Below are 21,332 nucleotides of genomic sequence, written 5' to 3' on the forward strand. Positions count from 1 at the left end.
AACTTCTGGTTTCCCTAGTTTCTTTTTATTTTATTTTATTTTATTTTATTTTACTTTATTTTTTTGTCATAAGTGTAGTCTTTAATCCCCATCACCTTTTTCACCCATCCTCCTACCCCCCTCCCCTCTGGTAACCAATAGTTTGTTCTCTATAATTAAAAGTCTATTTCTTGATTTCTCTCTCTCTCTCTCTTTTTTTTTTCCCCTTTGCTTGTTTCTTAAATTCCACCTGAGTGAAATCATATGGTATTTGTCTTTCTCTAACTGACTTATTTCACTTAGCATTATACTCTCTGGCTCTATCCATGTTGTTGCAAATGGCAAGATTTTATTCTTTTTTATTGCTGAATAATGTATATATTATATATATAATATTATGTATATTATATCACATCTTTATTCTTTCATCTATCGATGGACGCTTGGGCTGCTCTGACAGTTTGGCTATTGTAAAAAATGCTGCAATACACAAAGGGGCACATGTATCCCTTTGAATTGGTGTTTTTGTATTTTGGGGGTAAATACCCAGTCGTGCAATTTCTGGATTGTAGAGTAGATCTATTTTTAGTTTTTTGAGGAAACTCCATACTGTCTTCCACAGTGGCTGTACCACTTTGCATTCCTGTTAATGGCACAGGAGGGTTCCTTTTTCTCCATATCCTCACCTACACGTTTTGTTTCTTGTGTTTTTGATTTTAGCCATTCTGACCGGTGTGAGATGATGTATCATTGTAGTTTTGATTTTCATTTCCCTGATGATGAGGTATGTTGAATATCTTTTCATGTGTCTGTTGGCCATTTGGATGTCTTCATTGGAGAAATGTCTGTTCATGTCTTCTGCCCACTTTTTTAATCAGACTATTTGTTTTTGGGGTGGTAAGTTGTAGAAGTTCTTTATATATTTTGGATACTTTATGTATTTTGGGTACTAACCCTTTATTGGATATGTCATTTGCAAATATCTTCTCTCATTCAGTAGGTTGCCTTTTAGCGTTGTCGATTGTTTCCTTTGCTGTGTAGAAACTTTTTATTTTGATGTAGTCCCAATAGTTTGTTTTTGCTTTTATTTTGCTTGCCTCAGGAGACATATCTAGAAAAATGTTGCTATGGCCAATGTCAAAGAAGTTACTGTCTATGTTCTCTTCAAAGACTTTTATAGTTTCAGGTCTCACATTTAGGTCTTTAATCCATTTTGAGTTTGTTTTTGTGTATGGTGAAAGAAAGTGGTCCAGTTTTATTCTTTTGCCTGTAATTGTCCAATTTTCCCAACACCTTTTGTTGAAAAGACTGTCTTTTTCCTGTTGTATATTCATCCTCTTTTGTCAAAGATTAATTGACCATATAATTATGGGTTTATTCCCAGGGTTCTAATCTATTCTATTAATTCATGTGTCTATTTTAATGCCAGTACTATAGTATTTTAATTAGTACTGCTTTATAATATAACTTGAAATCTGGAATTGAGATACCTCTAGTTTTGTTTTTCTTTTTCAAGATTGCTTTGGCTATTCAAGGTCTTTTGTGGTTCCATACGAATTTTAGGATTGTTGGTTTTAGTTCTGTGAAAAATACTGTTAGTATTTTGATAGGGATTGCATTAAATCGGTAGATTGCTTTGGGTAGTATATACATTTTAACAATATTTGTTCTTCCAACCCATAAGCATGACTGTCTTTCCCATTTCTTTGTATTGTCTTGAATTTCTTTCATCAGTGTTTTATAGTTTTCAGAGTACATGTCTTTCAACTCTTTTGTTATGTTTATTCCTAGATATTTTATTGTTTTTGGTGCAGTTATAAATGGAATTGGTTTGTTAATTTCACTTTCTGCTGCTTCATTATTAGTGTGTAGGTATGCAACATATTTCTGTACAGTGATTTTGTATCCTGCCATTGTTTGTTATGAAAAATTATCTATCACTTGTATTATTGTTCTGCTATATGTTACATGTCTTTTTATTTGTCTGCTTTAAGATTTTCTCTTTAATTCTGTTTTTCAGCAATTTGGCTATCATGCACGTAGTTGGGGTTCTCTTTGCATTTATCCTACCTGATGGCATGATGGACTTCATACTTTCTTGGGAAATTTTTGCCCGTTATAGCTTCATATTGTTCTGCCTCTATTCACTCTTTTCCTTCCCTTTCCATGACTCCAATTATATGTATGTTAGATCACTTGATATTTTCTCACAGTTCTATTTAAGGTCTACTTATTTTCTTCATTCCCCCCCTTTCTGTTGTTTAGATTGGGTAATTTCTATTGTTAGTTAACTGATTCCTTCACTTCACTTACCTTTTCTTTTGTCAGTTTTACCTGAAAATTGTCTTTTTTGGTCTTCATCTTTGGAGAGTACTGTTATTAGATATAGAAATATGGGTTGAAATTTTATTTCAGCACTTAAAATGTCATTTAATTATCTTATGTCATTTCTAATTTGCCGTATATCCTAGTCAGTGAATTTTTTTCTTAGATATTATATTTTCTAGATCAGAAATTTCCATTTGGATCTTCTTCTAAAAATAATTTTTATCCCTCCACTTACTCTGCCCTTTAGTTAATTAATTATGACTAAATTTTAATAGCTGTTTTTAAATCCTTGTCTACTAATTCCAACATTTGGTCTCTATCGATTATTTTTTCAATATGTCTATAGGCCATATTTTTTCATTTCTTTTCATGTTAATAATTTTTTATTATGTACTGGACATTGTAGGGACACTGAATATTATTACTGAAAAATGTTAGTTTTTTTTGGCAGAAGTTGACTTGACTAGATACAAACTCAGAACTCTGCCTCCCTTGGATGGACAGTGGCTGAAATGTGCTAAATACCCTCATCCTTTCTGCTCTTGTTTTCTACTGGGTGCTTTAGAGTTTCCGGTTACATGAGTGTAGTTCTGGGACCCAAAGACTTGGATGGAATTTTTATGCATTCCAGCCACTGTGTCAGCTCTACACTTTGTCTTATGATTCCTTGTGCCACTAATACTGCAGCTTTCTACTTGACTTCTAGCTACCCCATGCTCCACAGACTAGGAATTTCCCTCAGGCAAAAAGCCACAAAGTGCATTTCCCTAATTTGAAAAGTCAATGTCCCTTTAGTTTTGTCTCCTTTTCATTGTTCCCCACAGCCTTCAACTATTTTTTTTAATATTTTGTCCAGATTTTAAATTTATAATATGAAGGAGGGTTAGTCTGATGTATGCTGCTCTGTTACTACTGGAAGCAGAACTCATTCTAGTAATCTTTTCCACTGTGTATGTTTGAAAGCAAAGAGTGCTAATAGCCGTGAGCACATCTAGCCCAGGTTTTGATTTTAAATACCACTTTCCACATTTATACCAGTTCTGTGATATTTCTGACAAAAATGTACAACCAAATCTAATTACAAGAAAAGATCAGACACACAACTTGTTAATCACCCTGGAAATGGCCTGAACTTACCAGCGTACATAATTCCAAAAGTGGGATTAAGTAGAATGGTATTAACTGAGTGAATGGTGCAGGTTTTCCCAGCTGGGCCTTTTTACTATGCTGTGGTTCTGACTGGATTATGACTTTTTTAAAAAAATATTTTATTTATTTATTTGACAGAGAGAGAGACAGCCAGCGAGAGAGGGAATACAAGCAGGGGGAGTGGGAGAGGAAGAAGCAGGCTCCCAGTGGAGGAGCCTGATGTGGGGCTCGATCCCAGGACTCTGGGATCACACCCTGAGCCGAAGGCAGACGCTTAACGACTGAGCCACCCAGGCACCCCTGGATTATGAATTTTAACATACAATCATAGAAAATATTATGGTCCTTTTCCTCCAAAAAGTAACAAGTGGGGTGACTGGCTGGGTTAGTTAGTAGAGCACGTGGCTTTTGATCTTGGGGCTGTGAGTTTGAGCTCACATATAAGTTTGAGTTGATATAAGAAGGTACCAAGTTAGGTGTAGAGATTACAAAGAATAACTCAAAATGAAAACAAAACACTAAACCATAAAATATACAATTTATATACTGAAAATAAAATAAATATCTTCTTTCTAGGAAACAAAATAGTCATTTGGAAAATGTTCCTATGTTTCTTCATTTAGCTTGCCTCTCAATGTTGGTTTCTATACAGTAGATGAAATAACCACTTCTAGTCTTGAAGAAGTGGTCTTGTGTAGGAGGTGATATTTTTTGTTCCAGCCCTGCCCCAGCTCTCAGTCACCTCTCAAACATCTGTGCTTGTCCAAGTATCCTATTGTATGTTTAATAGCTCCTAGTAGTTGAGGATGTTCTAAGAACTGTCAGTGTACCAAGGAAAGAAACTCAGTGTGTAGATTTAGGCTGACTGAAAGCCAGACCCTCAGACAGAAGCTTTTAAAAGTATGTAAATATATACAGTCCCAAGGGGCCACAAGTATAAGTCCCACTGGCCACCAGAATCAGGTGATCTGAAAGTATCCTTTGGGTGGCAATCACAAAACTTGGGGCTTCAGATGAGTGTATAAACTTGTTTCTGGGAGATACTGGCAAGCTAGAGGAAGGCAGAGGAAAAGTGCCAAGATGGCATCCACAGCCTACATTCCTTGAGAGTAGCTGTGTAGGCCACTAAATGTATGCCAAACCTGAAGCCTACACCTCAGTTCAAAGCTCCAGGACAAGCAAAGTGGCATCTTTCACAGAAAGACTGGGGACTGTGCCTCAGTCTGCTGTCTGTGCCATGCCTTGGAAGTGGTAGCCTGCCAAGAACTGTCCATGTATTGCTATAATCCTGTGCAACCCAAGGGTACAAACCCTTCTGTTCACCAAAACCAGGCAATCAAAGAGGCATCCCTTGGGCATCAGCTGCAAAAAACAGGCACCAAATGCATGTAAATCTCCCTTCAAAAAGACTGACACTCTGGAGCATGACAGAGGGCGAGCATAAAGATTGTGCCTACCCACTGAGGTCTTTGGAAGGATTATAGTAATTTACCTGATAAAGAGTTCAAAGGAATGGTCATAAAGGTGCTTGCTGAGGTGCGGAGAAGAATGGATGAACACAATGAAAACTTCAACAGAAAGATGAAAAATACAAGAAGGTACCAAAAAGAAGTCACAGACCTGAAGAATACAATAACTGAATGAAAAAAAAAATACACTAGAGGGGTTCAACAGCAGACTAAATGAAGCAGAAGAAAGGATCAGTCAACTTGAAAAGAGGGCAGTGGAACTCACTCAATCAGAGCAGCAAAAAATAAAAAGAATGAAAAAATGAAGATAGTTTAAGGGATTTGTGGGACAACATTGAACAGATTAGTAGTTGCATTATAGGGCTCCCAGAAAGAGAGAGAGAAGGAGCAGGAGTCTCATTCAAAGAGATAATGGCTGAAAACTTCCCTAACTTGGGAAAGGAAGCAGATATCCAGATCCAGGAAGCCCAGAGAGTTCTAAATAAGATGAACTCAGAGGCAACTGGGTGGCTCAGTCAGATAAGTATCCAACTCTTGATTTTGCCTCAAGTCATGATCTCAGGGTCGTGAGACTGAGTCCCATGTCAGGCTCTGTGCTGGGCATGGAGCCTGCCTAAGATTCTCCCTCTCCCTCTGCCCCTCCTCCCCAATACCCCTGTCCACTCGTGCATGTACACTCTCTCTCTCCTTAAAAAAAAAAAAAAAAAAAGATTAACTCAAAGAGACCCACACCAAGACACATTACAGATCTTCCTCAATTTATGATAGGGTTACATCCCAATAAACCCACTATTGTAAATTGAAAATATTGTAAGTCAAAAATGTATATAATACACCCAACCTACCAAACGTCATAGTTTAACCCAGCCTACCTTGTGAGCTCAGAACACTTACATTAGTCTACAGTTGGGCAAAATCATCTAACACAAAACCTGTTTTATAATAAAATGTTGACTATTTCTTGTCACTTATTTAATACTGTACTGAAAATGAAAAACAGAAAGGTTGCATTTGGTACAGAATGGCTGTAAGAGTATCAGTTCTTTATCCTTGCAATTGTGTGACTGACTGAGAGCTACAGTTCACTGTCACTGCCCGGCATCATGAGAGAGTATCATATTGCATATCACTAGCCTGGGAAAAGATCAAAACTCAAAATTGAAGTACAGACTCACAACATTGTAAATGCATATTGTGTATTCAGTAAAAACATGTATTGCTTTCACACCATTGTAAGTTGAACTATTGTAAGTCAAGACCATCTATATAATTAAAGTGTCTAAAGTTAAGGACAAGGAAAAAAATATTAAAGGCAACAAGAGAAAAATAACTTTCCATGTATAAGGGTATCCCCATAAGACTATCAGCAAATTTTTCACACAAACTTTGCAGACCACAGGGGAGTGACACAATATATTCAAAGTGCTGAAAGAAGAAAAGAAAACTTACAATCAAAAAACTCTACCCAGAAAAGTTATCATTCGGAATTGAAGGAGAAATAAAGAGTTTTCCAGGTAAACAAAAGCTAAAGGAGTTCATCACCACTCTATTAGTCTTACAAGAAATATTGAAAGGACTTCTTTAAGCTGAAAAGAAAAGGTGATAATTAGTAACAAGAACACATACAAAAGAAGAAATCCCACTGGAAAAGTAAACATACAGTAAAGGTAGTGGATTAATTACTTACAAAGCTAGTCTAAAGGTTACAAGACAAAAGTAAGAAAAATAACTATGATCAAAATAATTAGTTAAGGGATACACAAAATAAAAAGAAGTGAAATCAAAAACATAAAATGTGTGTGTATGTGTGGAGAGTAGAAATGTTGAGCTTTAGAAAAAGGTTCAAACTTAAATTGTTATCAACTCAGAATAGACTGTTATAAGTTGTTATAAGACTCATAGTAATCACAAAGCAAAAACCTATAGTAAATACACAAAAGATAGAGAAAAAGGAATATAAACATACCACTAAGGAAGGTCATCAATTTACAAAGGAAGAGAGCAAGAGAAAAAGGGAACAGAAAGGAACTACAAAAACAGCTACATAAACAATTGACAATGGCAATAAGCACATATCTATTGATAATAACTTAAATGTAAGTGGACTAAATTCTCCAATCAAAAGACATAGAGTGGCTGAATAGACAAAAAAATAATACCCATTTATGTCCAGCCTACGAGGACACACATGAGATGTAAGGACACAAACAGACTGAAAGTAAAGGGATGGAAAAAGATATGCAAATGGAACCAAGAGAAAGCTGAGTAGCTACATTATATAGACAAGATAGACTTTAAAACAATGACTGTAATAAGAGACAAAGAAGGGCATTATATAATGATAGAGGATTGAATCCAACAAGAAGATATAAGAGTTATAAATATTTATGTATCCAACATAAAAGCACCTAAATATATAAGGCAAATACTAACAGACAAAAAGAAGAAATAGACAGGCGCCTCTGATCCCAAATTTCTTTCAAGCAAATGGAAAGAGAAGGAAAAGTCAAATGTTATACAGAAAAAAAAAAAACCCATTGTCAGAGAGAATGACTGGCTTACATCATTTGGAGAACCAAGACTCAGAAGGTATCATGGTCCTAATCTATCCTGACTTATCTGTCCAAAATGCTAATAAGCAATATGTGTAGGGAATAATTTTTGGGATAATTGATTATCCATTTTAACGTTAAAATATTATATATCTCAGATGATCATTTAAAAAATAATCCAAAATCTCATACACATTTAGTAAACAAAACCATGTTTTATTTGTAATTGGAAGCTACCATATTTATTTTTCTGAAATACTAATGTTTTGACTTTCCTTCTCTTTCCATTTGCTTGAAAGAATTTGGGATCAGAAGCACCTGGGTGGCTCAGTCGATTAGCAAATGTCTTCAGCTCAGGTCATGATCCCAGGGTTTTGGGATTGAGCCCGCATTGTGCTCCCTGCTGTGAGGGGGCCTGCTGTTCCCCCTGCTTGTTCTCTCTCTCTCTCTCTCTGTCAAATAAATAAAATCTTTAAAAAAAAAAAAAAGAATTTGGGATCAGAATGAGAGACACTGATCATCATTGATAATTTAAAAATCAAATGTCAATATTGAACGAAACAAACCAAGTATAGACATCAGCTACATTAACTAAGGTGGTTGAGTATGCAATTATTTGATCCAGAACATACTCTCTATCTCTGCTGATCATTCATTGCTATTAGTAACTATCTGAATACCTCTGGATGGCATTCTTGGGAGACTGACTCAAGGATGTCTGTGATTGTCTACATTCACTTATAAAATATTTACTGACCAGACAAATGGTCAATCAGCACTTGAGAAGATGCTCAACATCATTAGCTGTTTGAGAAGTGCAAATTAAAACAAAATTAGACACCACACCTACTAGCATGGCTAACGTAAAATGACAAGCAATAATAAGCATTAGTGAGGATATGGAGGAATTAGAACTCTTATTCTTTGGTGGGATTGTAGAATGGCTCAACCACTTTGCAAAAACAGTTTGGCAGTTCTTCAAAATGTTAAAAATAGCGTTACCATATGACCCAGAAATTCCACCTCTTGACATATACCCATGAGAGTGGAGAATATATGTTCACACAAAACCTTATAAATGACTGTTCACAGCAGCATTTTCATGATAGCCAAAAAGTGGAAACAACCCAAATATCCCTCACCTGATGAATGGATAAACAAAATGTAATATATTCATATAATTGAATATTATTCAACCATAAAAGGAATGAAGTGCTGATATAGGCTACAATATGGATGAAACTTGAAAATACTATGCTAAGTGAAAGAAATCAAGGCAAGAAAAGGCTACACATTATATGATTCCATTTATATAAATGTCCAGAATAGGCAAATCTATAAAGACACAAAAGAGATCAGTGGCTTCTAGGGGCTGAAGGGAGGAAAGAGGATTGCTAATGGGTGAAGGTTTTGTGATGATAAAAATGCTATAAAATTATATAGTGGTGATGGTTGCACAACTCTGTGACTATAGTAAAAAGAAATTGTATACTTTAAAAGGGTGAATTTTATGTTTTTTGAATTATTTCTCAATAGTTCTGTTATAAAAAAATATTTATTGACTGCCCGTTCTGTGCGGGAAACTCTTCTAAGTGCTGGGAATCGTGTAGTGAAGACATCGAAGACCCAGCTCTCAAAATAGATGGGTCTGCTGAATCAAGTTTGTGTCCCTAACAGACTGCACATAGGTTGGGGTCCTACCACTTTTTGCTAGGCAAAAATTTGGCAGAATAGTTTTCCCCCATAGTAATTTTCACTTTACCCTTCTCTGTAGCTTTTTCCACTAAGAATATATAAAAAAGAAACCGTCAAAGAAGTAAAAGAGGAGAATGAGCTGTCACAGGTTACAAGAATTTCAAAAAGGTAAGAATGAACAAAATTATCAGATGTTTCAGAGAGGTCAAGAAACATACCCCTTGGATTTGGCAATTAGGAGGTCTATAGTAATATCCCAGTACAGTTTTGGTGGAATAGCGAGGGGAGAACAATTTTGTAATTGTTGCACATAGCAGAGTGCCTGAGACATAGTGGTTGCTAAAGATAATATTTGTTGGATAGAGAATAAGTGTGCCATGAGAAAATAAAGACTATACTTACCTGAAGTCCTCATGAGAAGGGAAAATAGATAATGGGTGGATTTGAGGGAATATGAGTTAAAGGAATTTATTTTTATATAAGAGAAATTGATTGTAGTCTAAGAACATGTTGCTATTAGAGAACAAAAGTTTGTATGTAGTAGAAAGACAAAGGCAGCAAGGTCTGGAAGGTGAGAGGGTTCCCCTGAGATTAAATTAGGTCTTTGTGGATACAGATATATGTGCAGGGATCGGCAAAAGTTTAGGGAAATAATATCTGATGGCTTCAAGTTTATTAATCAGGAAGTGAAATCATCTGCAAAAAATGAGGGTGAATAGTAGGGAACCAAGAAAAGGGCTTGAAAAGAGCAGCGAAGATTCGGAAACAATTGTAAGGAGTGGAAATATAAACTTGCCAAGCACGATATAAACTTGCCATAAAAGGATTGCCAGGGCACGGTGAAGTTTCCAATATAACTGATAAAATTATCTATTAATATGCCTAAATGCCTAAGACTGTGAAGTTTTCTTGGACATACTTTCTTTAAATGTCTTCCAAGAGCTATTTAACTTCAAGGATAAAAAAAATAAGGTGGGTTAATGCTATACTGACATTTTCTTATGTGTGTGGATCTTATTATTTTTGAACTCAATTTAAAAATAATCCAGACTATAAGCCATACTTAATATTTTCTCTTTAATGAAATTGTCAAACATAACTTGTGTTAACTCAGATATCATCTTTGTTCTCTTGGGCCACCTAAGACATGGATGAGACTGAGTTTCCATCATCATCCTGTGGATTGTAGCTGTTCAAAATTTTCCTCAAGATGTATGTGTATTCCCTGAAATCTTGTGATCTCATAATCGTTTCTGGCTTGGAGCTCCTACTTCCATTTACTTGGTCTAGTTTATAGATCATGCACCTTTCTGCTCATGTTGCCTGTTTCCTATCATGTTAACCCAGTTGTGGATTTTGGTTTTCATCCCAGTAGCCACTGGAAACATTCACAGAGGCAGAGATACGTAGAGATGACTTTGCTGAAGGTGGTAATATGCAAGGGATTCTTACATCACAGAAACAGAAAATAGCTCAACTTGATGTCAGCCTCCTATACTTTTCTTACTCTTCTTACTTTTCTGTCCTCTGTTCTAGGGAAGAAAACCTCAGTTCCTTCCACTCTTAAATGGAGAGTCACTTAGCTCACTATGTCTCCTGCTGTCTCCAAAGTAGCTCTCTATGTCTCCATTTAGCTCTCTATGTCTCCAAAGTCAGATTGAGATACATCCTGGCCTATGCAAAGCCAATAATATGCTCTACTGAACAAATGGACTTGTTTTAGAAATCTTTCTGTATCCGTTACATAAGTCTCTAGCCAATTTCATTTTTTTTCTTTTTCAGAACTTATCATTAAAAATGTTGTTTTTCTTGCAAAAGATAAGGCCATTAGGCAAAATAATTCTTTATCTGAACTAAAAAGAAACTTAGATGCAGCCCTTACTCCTGTATTGTACCAAAAAGAATTCCAGTGAGAGGCAGGTCACATAGCTTTTCAAACTACTGAGTTTTATTTTATTTTTTTAAAGATTTTATTTATTTATTTATTTGAGAGAGAGAAAGCATAAATAGGGGGAGGGGCAGAGGGAGAAGGAGACTCCCTGATGAACAGGGAACCAGAGGTGGGGCTTGATAACAGGCAGACATTTAACCAACTGGGCCACCCAGGCACCCCAATATACTCCTGAGTTTTAAAAACTCTTCTATATAACTCTTTTTTTTTTTTTTTGAGGGTAGAGTGGGGCAGAGGGAGAGAGAGAATCCTAAGCAGGCTCCACCCTAGGGCAGGGCCTGGCTGTGGGGCTCCTCAGCATTTAGGGCTTGGGGCTTGTCACCTGGAGTGTGACCTGGGGATGGATCTCACAACCCTGAGATGACCTAAGTCAAAATTAAGAGTCGGGTGTTTAACTGACTGAGCCACCCAGGTGCCCCACTTTTGTATAAATCTTGTAGTCTATAAAACATGCCAAGTTTTCAAAGCAGACCATGTTTTTCATTAAGGCACCAAAGTCGTGTAATCTCTTCAGTGTTTTAATTTAAACTGTGGTATAGTTGATAGGGATCTCCTATTGATCATCGTGGTGCAATCATTATTACATATACTTAAAAATCCCCATGTCAGATTTGTCACCAAGAGAAAAAAAAAGTTTACTTTGGTAACAGCTAGACCTCATTTTTCTTAGTTTGGTGGAGCTTTCTTCTGAAATAGCCAACAAGGTCCCATCTCTCTTCCTGAGGGTGGTAGGTTGAGCTCCATGTGGAGAATCAAGAAGACTGGGTTTATGTCATTAGACCTACCACTAGCTGTTTATGTCAGCTAAGTGCCATAACTGAACCTAATTCATTAATTGTTCCCTTATGGAGGGACGAATAAAGAAGAAAAGGGATGGTTCGAGAACAGTTGAGAAATGTAAAGAAAAATCTTTCTTATTAGATGTGCAAGCAGTGAAATGGCCCAATGAGTTCAAGATAATGCTGTAGGGGTTTTGAAGGAACCAATCAATGGTGAGGAAGGTGACAAGAATATAATCACATGCTGTCCTCACCAGTGGGATAGTACCTAACATATCAAGAAGAATAAACAGGAAGTATTTTAACAGGAGGATGAGAAGGAGCCTGTGATTTGAGCAAACCAATATTCTTATTTCTAAGGAAAACACCCTCCTAGGATAAACACAGCAGGCTTTTCATATACAGAATGGTTCAGCTGTTACATTAATGCAATTGTACCTTAATGAAAAGGATTTCATGCTGTGACTACAAAATGTGACTGGAAATCATTACAATAACATTAATAACAGTAAGGTAATAAAATGTCCAGGGCATGGATGGTCTTTAAAAAGTCATTACTAGCAGCAGTAACTCAGTGCTGTAATATGGCATTGTAAGGAATAGAGAAAGCAGGGAGATCACTACCTGGATGCGCAACATAAACCTCGGTGAAGGAGGCCCTGGGCTTTGTGGAGAAGGGGAAAGAGATGGCTAAGATACCAGAGATGTGGGGTGCTTGGATGGCTTAGGCAGTTAACCGTCTGCCTTTGGCTCAGGTCATGTTTCCAGGCCCTGCACTGGGGGGAATGGGCTCAGTGGGGAATCTGCTTCTCCCTTTTCTTCTGCCCCTCACCCTGCTCATGCTCTCTCTCTCTCAAATAAATAAAATCTTTAAAAAAAAAAAAAGAATACCAGAAGATGAAGAAAACTGGAAATACTGCTAGCTAGGCAGGGAAGAACATCAGTGGCCACACATAAAAGAACACCTTAGCCAATACTCCGTGTTATTCTGACTCTGGTGTTGTATTTCTTTTTGGACATCATAAAATTGTAAAATCGATGATCAGACTTTTTCTAGGACCTTCTGAGGAGTTAGAGAATCCTTCAGAAATAGAAGACTGGAATTGGTAACTTAAGACAAAAAAATGAATAGAATATTGATTGGGCTGGAGATATGTGCAGGCCATTATTCACAAGTGAACTATGGATAATAATAATAGTAACTACCATTTATTGAGTACTTATTCTATATCAGGTACTGTATTATGCACTTTACAAATGGCACCTCATTTAATTTACAAAATAAGCAAGGTATTTTCTCATATATATGAATAAAGGAAATTGAGGTTAATTAGATGCATTCCAAAGACTAGAATCTGTAACATAAATGGGAAGTTTCAAGCAGGCATACTTATAAAGGAAAATTTAGTAAACTCTGAGACCAGAGATGATAACCATCTGGTGTTATCTACTTTGAGCTTTATAGCAGAGGTTAAGTCTTGGGCCAAACTTGGGGTTTTAGTGGAGAAATAATTATCAAAATCTTGTCCTCGTCTTGCTACTTTTTCAAGCACTACTCAGTAGTTGCTGATATTACTATGCTAAACAAATGAAAAGAACCTCAGGGGCGCTTGGGTGGCACAGCGGTTAAGCGTCTGCCTTCGGCTCAGGGCGTGATCCCGGTGTTCTGGGATCGAGCCCCACATCAGGCTCCTCCGCTATGAGCCTGCTTCTTCCTCTCCCACTCCCCCTGCTTGTGTTCCCTCTCTCGCTGGCTGTCTCTATCTCTGTCGAATAAATAAATAAAATCTTTAAAAAAAAAAAAAAGAACCTCAAATCTCATGGAGCTCACATTCTAGTGTGGGAAACATCATAAATAAGTACACAAATATTAAAGTAATTTCAGATAATGATATCGCTATGAGAAAATGTGAAGATGAAATCAGGGAGGTTAACTTTAATTAGGGTGGTTTCCTGGGGAGGCAAATTTGAACCTTTTCTCAAATAATGTGAATAGGTCAGCAGTCTGAAGATCTGGCAGAAAAACATTTCAGATAAACAAAGTAAATTTTGGGAAACGATCTGATTGTCAAATATGGATGTCCTAGACTATTTCAAGATTGCCAGTATTTTGGTAAATAAAAAGAGCTTGAGTTTGTCTTAATGTTTCCCCCAACTCTTTTACTATTTAGATACTCGGTGGTCCAGTCTGCTTCTAAGGTCCCACTATAAATATAGTTGGTGTCCTCTTGTGTGGAGGCCTCTTGTGGCCTTTTCAACTTCTGTCCCAGCTCCTAAAGGAGAAAGGCTTTTTTCTAGCTGTAGTAATTGTTTATAAAGACATCTGCAATGATTCCTCCCATCTGTGTACAAGTGTTTCTTTACAAAAGTGATCTTACTACTTCCCTCATCAAGAAATAAAATCCTTTCCCCACAACCTTGAATCTGGCTGGCCTTGTGACATGCTTTACCAATAGAATGCAGTTGAAGTAACATTGTCTGGCTTGTGAATGTAGACTTCAAGAGCTTCTGCTCTTGTCCTCTTAGGACACTGCCATCCATGTAAAAAAGTCCCAGCCAGTCTCCTCAAGAATAAGAAACTACATGGAGACAGTGGCCCAGTCAAAGCATCACCAACTACCAGACTTTTGAGTCAGGCCAGCTTTGATCATGCATCCCTAATGGCCTCATAATGCAATGAGTGACCATCAGCAGAATGAGTGAGATCAGCAGAAGAACCACCCGACTGTACCCACCTCAAATTTCTGACCCACAGAATTATGAGCAAATAAAATGGTTGTCATTTTGAGCCATTTAGTTTGTTTTGCAGCAATAGATTATTAAGAAACTAACTAGGCTCCTAGGATCTTTCCTTTCGGCTTCATGTTACCTTGCTCTGACCTGAAGTTGCTGACTGAATGCTCCTTCAAGAGATCTCTTGAAAGGTGCCAGAATGCATTATACTAATCTTTCATACCTTTTTCCAAGTACATCAATTCAAGTTATTTTAAGTACGTATATCAGCAGAAAGATTAATTCTCCTTTTTTATAGAGAAAGTATTCCTTACTTATTATTCTGAACTAACAGATATATGACACTGCTAAACCTGAACAGATGGATTCAGAGCCCTTTCTCACTGTTCCAAACTTTCGTTTTCTTTTAGCACATGCCCTAAATTCCCAGTTTAGGAAACTTTTATATATTATGCTACTCACCAAGTATAGCTATCTAGTGTCCTGAGCACTAGAATCTTGACTACGAATTGTCTGTTGATTCCTGGTGTGTCAGGTACCTACCATTACTAATCAAAGGGACAATTTTGATTTGGGATGTTATAAAGATATAATTGAGAATACTAGCGCTCACATTAATAAAGGAATCATACATAGTTCTAGCATACTATGTAGCTCTGGCCTTAATTACTGCTTCCGCCAGTAAGCAGTAATTTGGATTACTAAGATTTGGAAGGATATGAAGACGCTGGTTATGACATGTCTTTATGGTTTTCCATTGTTATGGCTACATTTGTTCCTTTTTGCTACTGAACAGATCCAGGCTGAATAATTCTTCAACTATAGAAGGATGCCTGCTGCAGTTCCTTTTAGGCACCTTTTTGTTGTTGTTGTTGTTGTTGTTGTTGTTGTTGTTGTTGTTACTATGATAGTTTCATAAGGATCTATGAAGTTTGATGAGTGATCAGTTTCTGACATGGGTGTTTACTGAAAACCCTTCCTCTGCTACTCATAGTCCCACCATTCTATGGTTATTTGGTGTATCATTTAATCAATATCCTTTTTCTATTTTCCCATCAGCATCAACTGTGGTGAAAGTTATCCATTTGCTGACCCACTGGGATTTGTGTGGTTTATCCAAGCAGGCGGAGTATACCAGTCTCTCAAATAATAGACTGACCATATAATACCTCAGCCAGTTTCATTTTTAACTCCAGCTTTTCTGCATGGTGTCATATCCCTTTTTGACCACCCTCTTTCTGTTCCTAAGTTTATGTTCCCTTTTAGACTAGGCACTCAACTTCCTGCTTATTAGAAAAACAGCTCTCAGTTTAGAGTAGAAACAAATGGTATTTCTTGAACTCAATCAGTTGTTGAGATTATGCTCTGGTCATTCGCTGCATTGAATATCTCAACGGTTCCAAGCTTTTTGTTAAAGCTTTTTGCCCTTGACCGTGGAGTTGTAGTTCATACATAAAGAAGTCAGCTTATTTTTATTCTTTTCAATGGCATGGGTCACAAGAGAATATTCCTTTCAAAATACAGATTTGAGGAATATAAGATAATAAGTCAGGCTGTGCGAGGCATAAGTTGGAAATATATTGTATTATGCCATAAGAGGTAAATGAATTGATAGCATCCAAATAAATGACTCAGTGTATTATTTTGATATAATTTCAGGTCATACTAAATTATTTGCAGTTTCTTGGCCATACCATGAAGTTTTATATCTCTGTACCTTGGCACATCCTGTTTTCATCTTCCTGGAATTCCTTTTTCTCTACCACTTTTGTCTATCTAGTCTATTAGCTCTTCCCAGTGAGCTAATACAGAGCATGTGCGCTTTCCTCATGCAGTGTTTCAGGTCGTACTGGTAAAGATCACCTTCATCAGATCCAGATCAGTTACTGTGCTTTTTGTAAAGGGACTTATTATTTACCTCTGCTCTTGTCCTTATTGTATTATATTATCATATTATTACTTTTGTCTGTCTCTGTCCCTTACTTCACTGTGAGCGTGACCATCCATCACATATTTGGCATCTGGAGGTGAGTTGTAAATGTGTGTTAAATGAACTGACACTTACATTGCACTGTTCATGTGCCTTGACTTATCTAACCCCTAAACTTTTGAACTAATCAGCTATTCATTTATTCCACCCATTCGTTTATTTATCTCATCTATCAGTTTTATCCATCTGCTTATCCAACTCCATTAGCCTATCCATCCATTCCATCTGTCCCATTCATCCATATCTATCCAGAAAATACTTAATATTGATTTTTAACACTGTTATTGGCACTAGAGATAAAAAATGAGAAAGATGTGATTTCCGGTTTCAAGGGATTCATAAAGGCGAAGTGGAACAAGCTAAAAAATAAATCACTTTTCTATTTTTTGCAGTGATTAAAGTAAGAAGTTAAAGTAATAATAGCATTATTTTTAGTTAACTGCATATTTTTGTTTTCCAAAAATACAATAAGTATGTGTTTATAAGTGAAGTAGGATTTTACATTTTTCCTGGAATTGAGCAATTTTATGGCATAAGAGATAATATTAATGTTCTAGAAAAAATATAGATCTGCTTTTTCCATAATCCAGCAGACTTTTAAAGCAATAGTAGATAATGTGGTGTCTTCTGATATAATGATTTTTACGATTTTTTAATGCTCAATTACTACATAGAGATTGACTCCGTGTAAATAATAAAGCAAAATGTATGAGCATATTTTATTTATTTATTTTTATTATTATTTTTAATTTAAATTTAATTAAGTAACATATAATATATTATTAGTTTCAGAGGTAGGGTTCAGTGATTCATCAGTCTTATACAATACCCAGTGCTTATATGAGCATATTTTAATGTTTATTGTTTTTAAAATGTTTTTTTCAGCCAGAAATAGGTAACTATTCTATTTTAGGAAATGAAATTAAGCAATAAAATTTTAATATTAGATCCAAACAAGATTTTAAAATGTATTGCACACTGTAATTGAAAGAACAGAGAGGAAAGGCCAGCCTCCTTCCACAAGTGGGTAAAAGGACGAGGCCTTGGCTTTCTTACCACACTGGCCAAATGAAACCAGGAAGTGGAAGAGAGACTAGGAGAGCATACTGTGCATGAACACTGACCTTTAACATGGTGTCCCTACCTACTAGTAAAATTCAGCTCCTTCCCAAAAAAGATTCTGATTGATGAGATGAATAACTCCTCATCCCAGTGGTCAGTGTCAGCCCAGAAGTACTCAAGTGTTTTTTCAAGACTCACAGAGCTCCCATCTCAACCTTGAGCAGAATTCTATCTTCCCTATGTTCTGAGGTCAAAACATAAGGAGAGGATGAATGTTTGCATTTTGTAAAACGTTATTTTATCTGTGGATAAAATTATTGCTATGACTTAGGGTATTTGGAGGCTAAACAAAGAATGTGAAATAAAATTTTTCAAGCTTATTACACTATATTTTTATAGTGTATATATTGATATATATATATAGTGTATATATAGATTATATTATTGATTATATTGTTCAACATTGAAAGTAAGCATACTGATATTCTGCTGAACCTCTGGTAGACTTAGACAAATATTCTCATTGAGTTTCTTTTACGAATAAATAAATTGCATCTAAAACTACAATTAACTTGCTGTTTCCTCTAATATAATGTGCATGAACTTTAATGAAATTTATAGAAAATTATGTGTTTCAAGACTATAAATGGCAAATGATTTAATCATTTTTGTATCATTAAATAAATCTCAGTGAAAGAGAGAACAATTTAAATCTAAACAAATATACCTCTAGTTTTACTACCAAAAGTTATCTAAAACCAACATGCAATATCTTATTTTAGTTTTTTAAAATTGTATTTTGAAAGACTTTGTATTTCCTGTTTTTGCCACCTATTGTTATCAACTGGAAGAGATTTGATAATGGGGTTATTTCTGCTATTTTTGTGTACATAAAAATTCAAGCCTGCTGTAAATATGTATTTGTAAAAAAAAGATTTCAAAGCTGAAAAGGTACTTTAAAATATTTTATCTGAAAGCTTATTTTGGTGAAAGAAGAAGATAGAAAAATGAGAAAGTTTGCTACTATGAAAATTAATAATCAAATTATTTTTGTAATTGCTCTACTCTGTATTTACTCTAGAATTAAGAGACTAAATTAAAGCTAAGTCCAAATAGCTCAAAAATCCAACTATTTTTATATTTTTTAGCAAAGTAGAAAATAATGGCATACTGCTCTTTCCTTTGGCTTTCCATTACTAACTCTCATCTGGAAAGTTGCATAGCATAGTATGTTAATTAATTCCCAAGGCTTTAATATAAACTTCCTTATAAAATACGATCTATATACTAATCTTTTGACAATAAGTCAATGTAATATTCTTTAGGAAATGCAGAAATTAAAGGAATTAACAAAAGATATCCATATTTCATAATTAAAAGCACATAATTTATATCAAAGTACTTTAGAAGATAGAAAGTGCTGTGCAAATGTAAAATAGTAATTTAAAAAATTTTTAATCTTACTTTTTCTGGTGTTTTTCCTATTTATAGGGCTTCTTTATACCTTTCATGCGATCCCTATTCCACTTAAACTTTTAGCCAATCCTATCATGCAGAGAATAAGGAAGAGATAGGGAACTAATAAGCATGGTATTAGGCACTTTAAATAGTTCATTTAATCTAAGAGCATGAAAAATCTTGTTGTTGGATAGGCCAGATGTCTGTTTCTCTTGTGGCCATAAATGAAATGGGTCATGGTTGTTGTTTTGTTTGTGTCTGCTTTTGTCTTGATGTTGTTATTTCTGTTAGTTTCCTTGCTGCTACTTTAATGAACTTGAAACCTTTAAACAAAACAATAAGCTATCGTCTAATGATTGGACTCGAAGAGATGTTTAAGGATCCTCAGACCCGATCCATTCTTCATTGTAGAGATAAAGAATCTAAGGGCTACTGGGAGGAGCACTATAAAGACTAAATGCCACAAGCAATAGTTAACTTTTTCCTGTTCATTCTTAAACTACTTCTCTATTTAGCATCTGTAAGTGTTAGGACAAAAGTATGCCCGAGGTGCCATGATAGCATAAGGAGGGATACTTAACAGAGGGGTGTGTGTGAGAGAGAAAGAGAGACAGACAGACAGAGACAGAGACTGAGAGTGACCTCAGCACCCCAGTGAACAACCAGGAGGGAAATGGGTGGGGAAAGGCTTCTGGAGTAATCTAGACAAAGATAAAGAGAGAATGGCATGAAACTCAGAAGGAAATGGCCTGTGGAAAGATACGGAAGTTCAGAGAATATAGGTGTGTGAAAATGAATGAAGAATTGGACTGATGTAAATGGCCAAAGGAAAAGCATCTCTGAAGTTTTTATTACTTCTAAAGAAAATATCGATATTATGAAGACTCAAGAGGTAAATTCTCAAGAGTTCTGAAAGTGTTTATTTTTTTTAAGATTTTATTTATTTATTTGACAGAGAGAAAGACAGAGAGAGAGAGAGGGAGAGAGAGAGAACGAACAAGCAGGGGGAGCAGCAGGCAGAGGGAAAGGCAGGCTCCCCACTGAGCAAGGAGCCCAATGTGGGATTTGATCCCAGGACCCTGGGATCCTGACCTGAGCTGAAGGCAGATGTTTAACAGACTGAGCCACCCAGGCATCCTTGAAAGTGTTTATTTTAATGATCTTATATTTGTCTAATTGTTCATCCTTCCCCCCATGTTTTTCTTTTTTCCCATGGCTACCAGGAAGCTTAATGCTTAATATTATATTTAATTGTTGTAGCTTCTCTGAGACTTATTTTTCTCATATAATTTTGTTTATCTTTTTTTTCATTCCCTTCTCAGTTACTTGCTTTTCATTATTTTTCTCTTGTTTTAAGTTGTCTCTAAAAAATTATTTGTGCTTATTTATCAATGGCCTGGAAAAGTCCCTGATTTGGAAGAGAAGGGAACATCAGAGCAACCCTGCCTACTTCCCTACTCTGGCCAGGGCTGCCCCTGTATTGACCAATGGTTCCTTTTGTGAATGTGGAGAATAATTTTTTGGTGATAATAGACACAATTCAATGGCATAGCCATTTAATTAAAATGTCAAAGCTTAGATGCAAATAGCAAAAATGAAGACTGGTGGCTCAAGCACAGAGTAATCTTTTATAACAAAAAGCATTTCCTTTATTTCTTCCAGTGATTCAAAGTTTAAATAGACTTCTTGTATTCCACATAAAATACATGGTTAAAGTTTCCAGGAAGGTACTTTCTGGAATTCTATTTTTTTTTTTTGATTGATTCTAAAATTGGGATAATGTGCCACTCCCAAATTTCTAAACATAAATTATTTTTTTCATATCTGTCATCACCTGATCTGTTAAAATTACTTTTTTTCTTTTGTCCCATTGTGCTGCATGTATCACTGTAAGCCATATTCAATTCTCTTTGAAAGGAGGCAAGGTATAAAAAAACAGAAGAGTATTTACTAAGTACCCATCTTGCACCAAACAAGATTATAAAGATAAATGTTCATAGCCAATTAAGGAAGGCAAATATTTTTTGAAACTGTTATGGCAATGTTATGGGCTGAATATTTGTATCCTCCCACCAAGTCATATGTTGAAATCCTAACCCCCAGTGCAATGGTGTTAGAAGATGGGCCTTTGGGAGGTGACTAGGTCATGAGGGTGGAGTCCTTGTAAAATGGGCCCCAGAAAACTCT

At 35.9% G+C, this 21,332-nt stretch overlaps 1 protein-coding gene across 22 annotated transcripts in view; it reads left to right on the plus strand.

The window, feature by feature from the left end:
- Positions 1-21,332, plus strand: part of LOC123787133 (uncharacterized) — a 190,105-nt gene that overhangs the window by 60,044 nt on the left and 108,729 nt on the right. For 16 of the 22 annotated variants that reach the window (XM_087868947.1, XM_087868938.1, XM_087868946.1 and 13 more), the window contains one exon: positions 9,252-9,340. The exons of 4 other annotated variants lie outside the window; for them this stretch is intronic. Coding sequence is in view for 1 of the 18 variants with exons in the window: in XM_087868964.1 (XP_087725090.1) it covers positions 9,252-9,264 (13 nt within the window). In the remaining 17 variants the exon portion in view is untranslated. Of the gene's footprint in view, positions 1-9,251; positions 16,663-21,332 lie in introns of those variants that run through there. 2 more of the 22 variants (XM_087868964.1, XM_087868936.1) reach the window with 2 other exon arrangements.

The sequence above is a fragment of the Ursus americanus genome, chromosome 17 (assembly GCF_024610735.1).
Source record: "Ursus americanus isolate L20-20 chromosome 17, mUrsAme1.1.p, whole genome shotgun sequence".
Classification (NCBI taxonomy): domain Eukaryota; kingdom Metazoa; phylum Chordata; class Mammalia; order Carnivora; family Ursidae; genus Ursus; species Ursus americanus.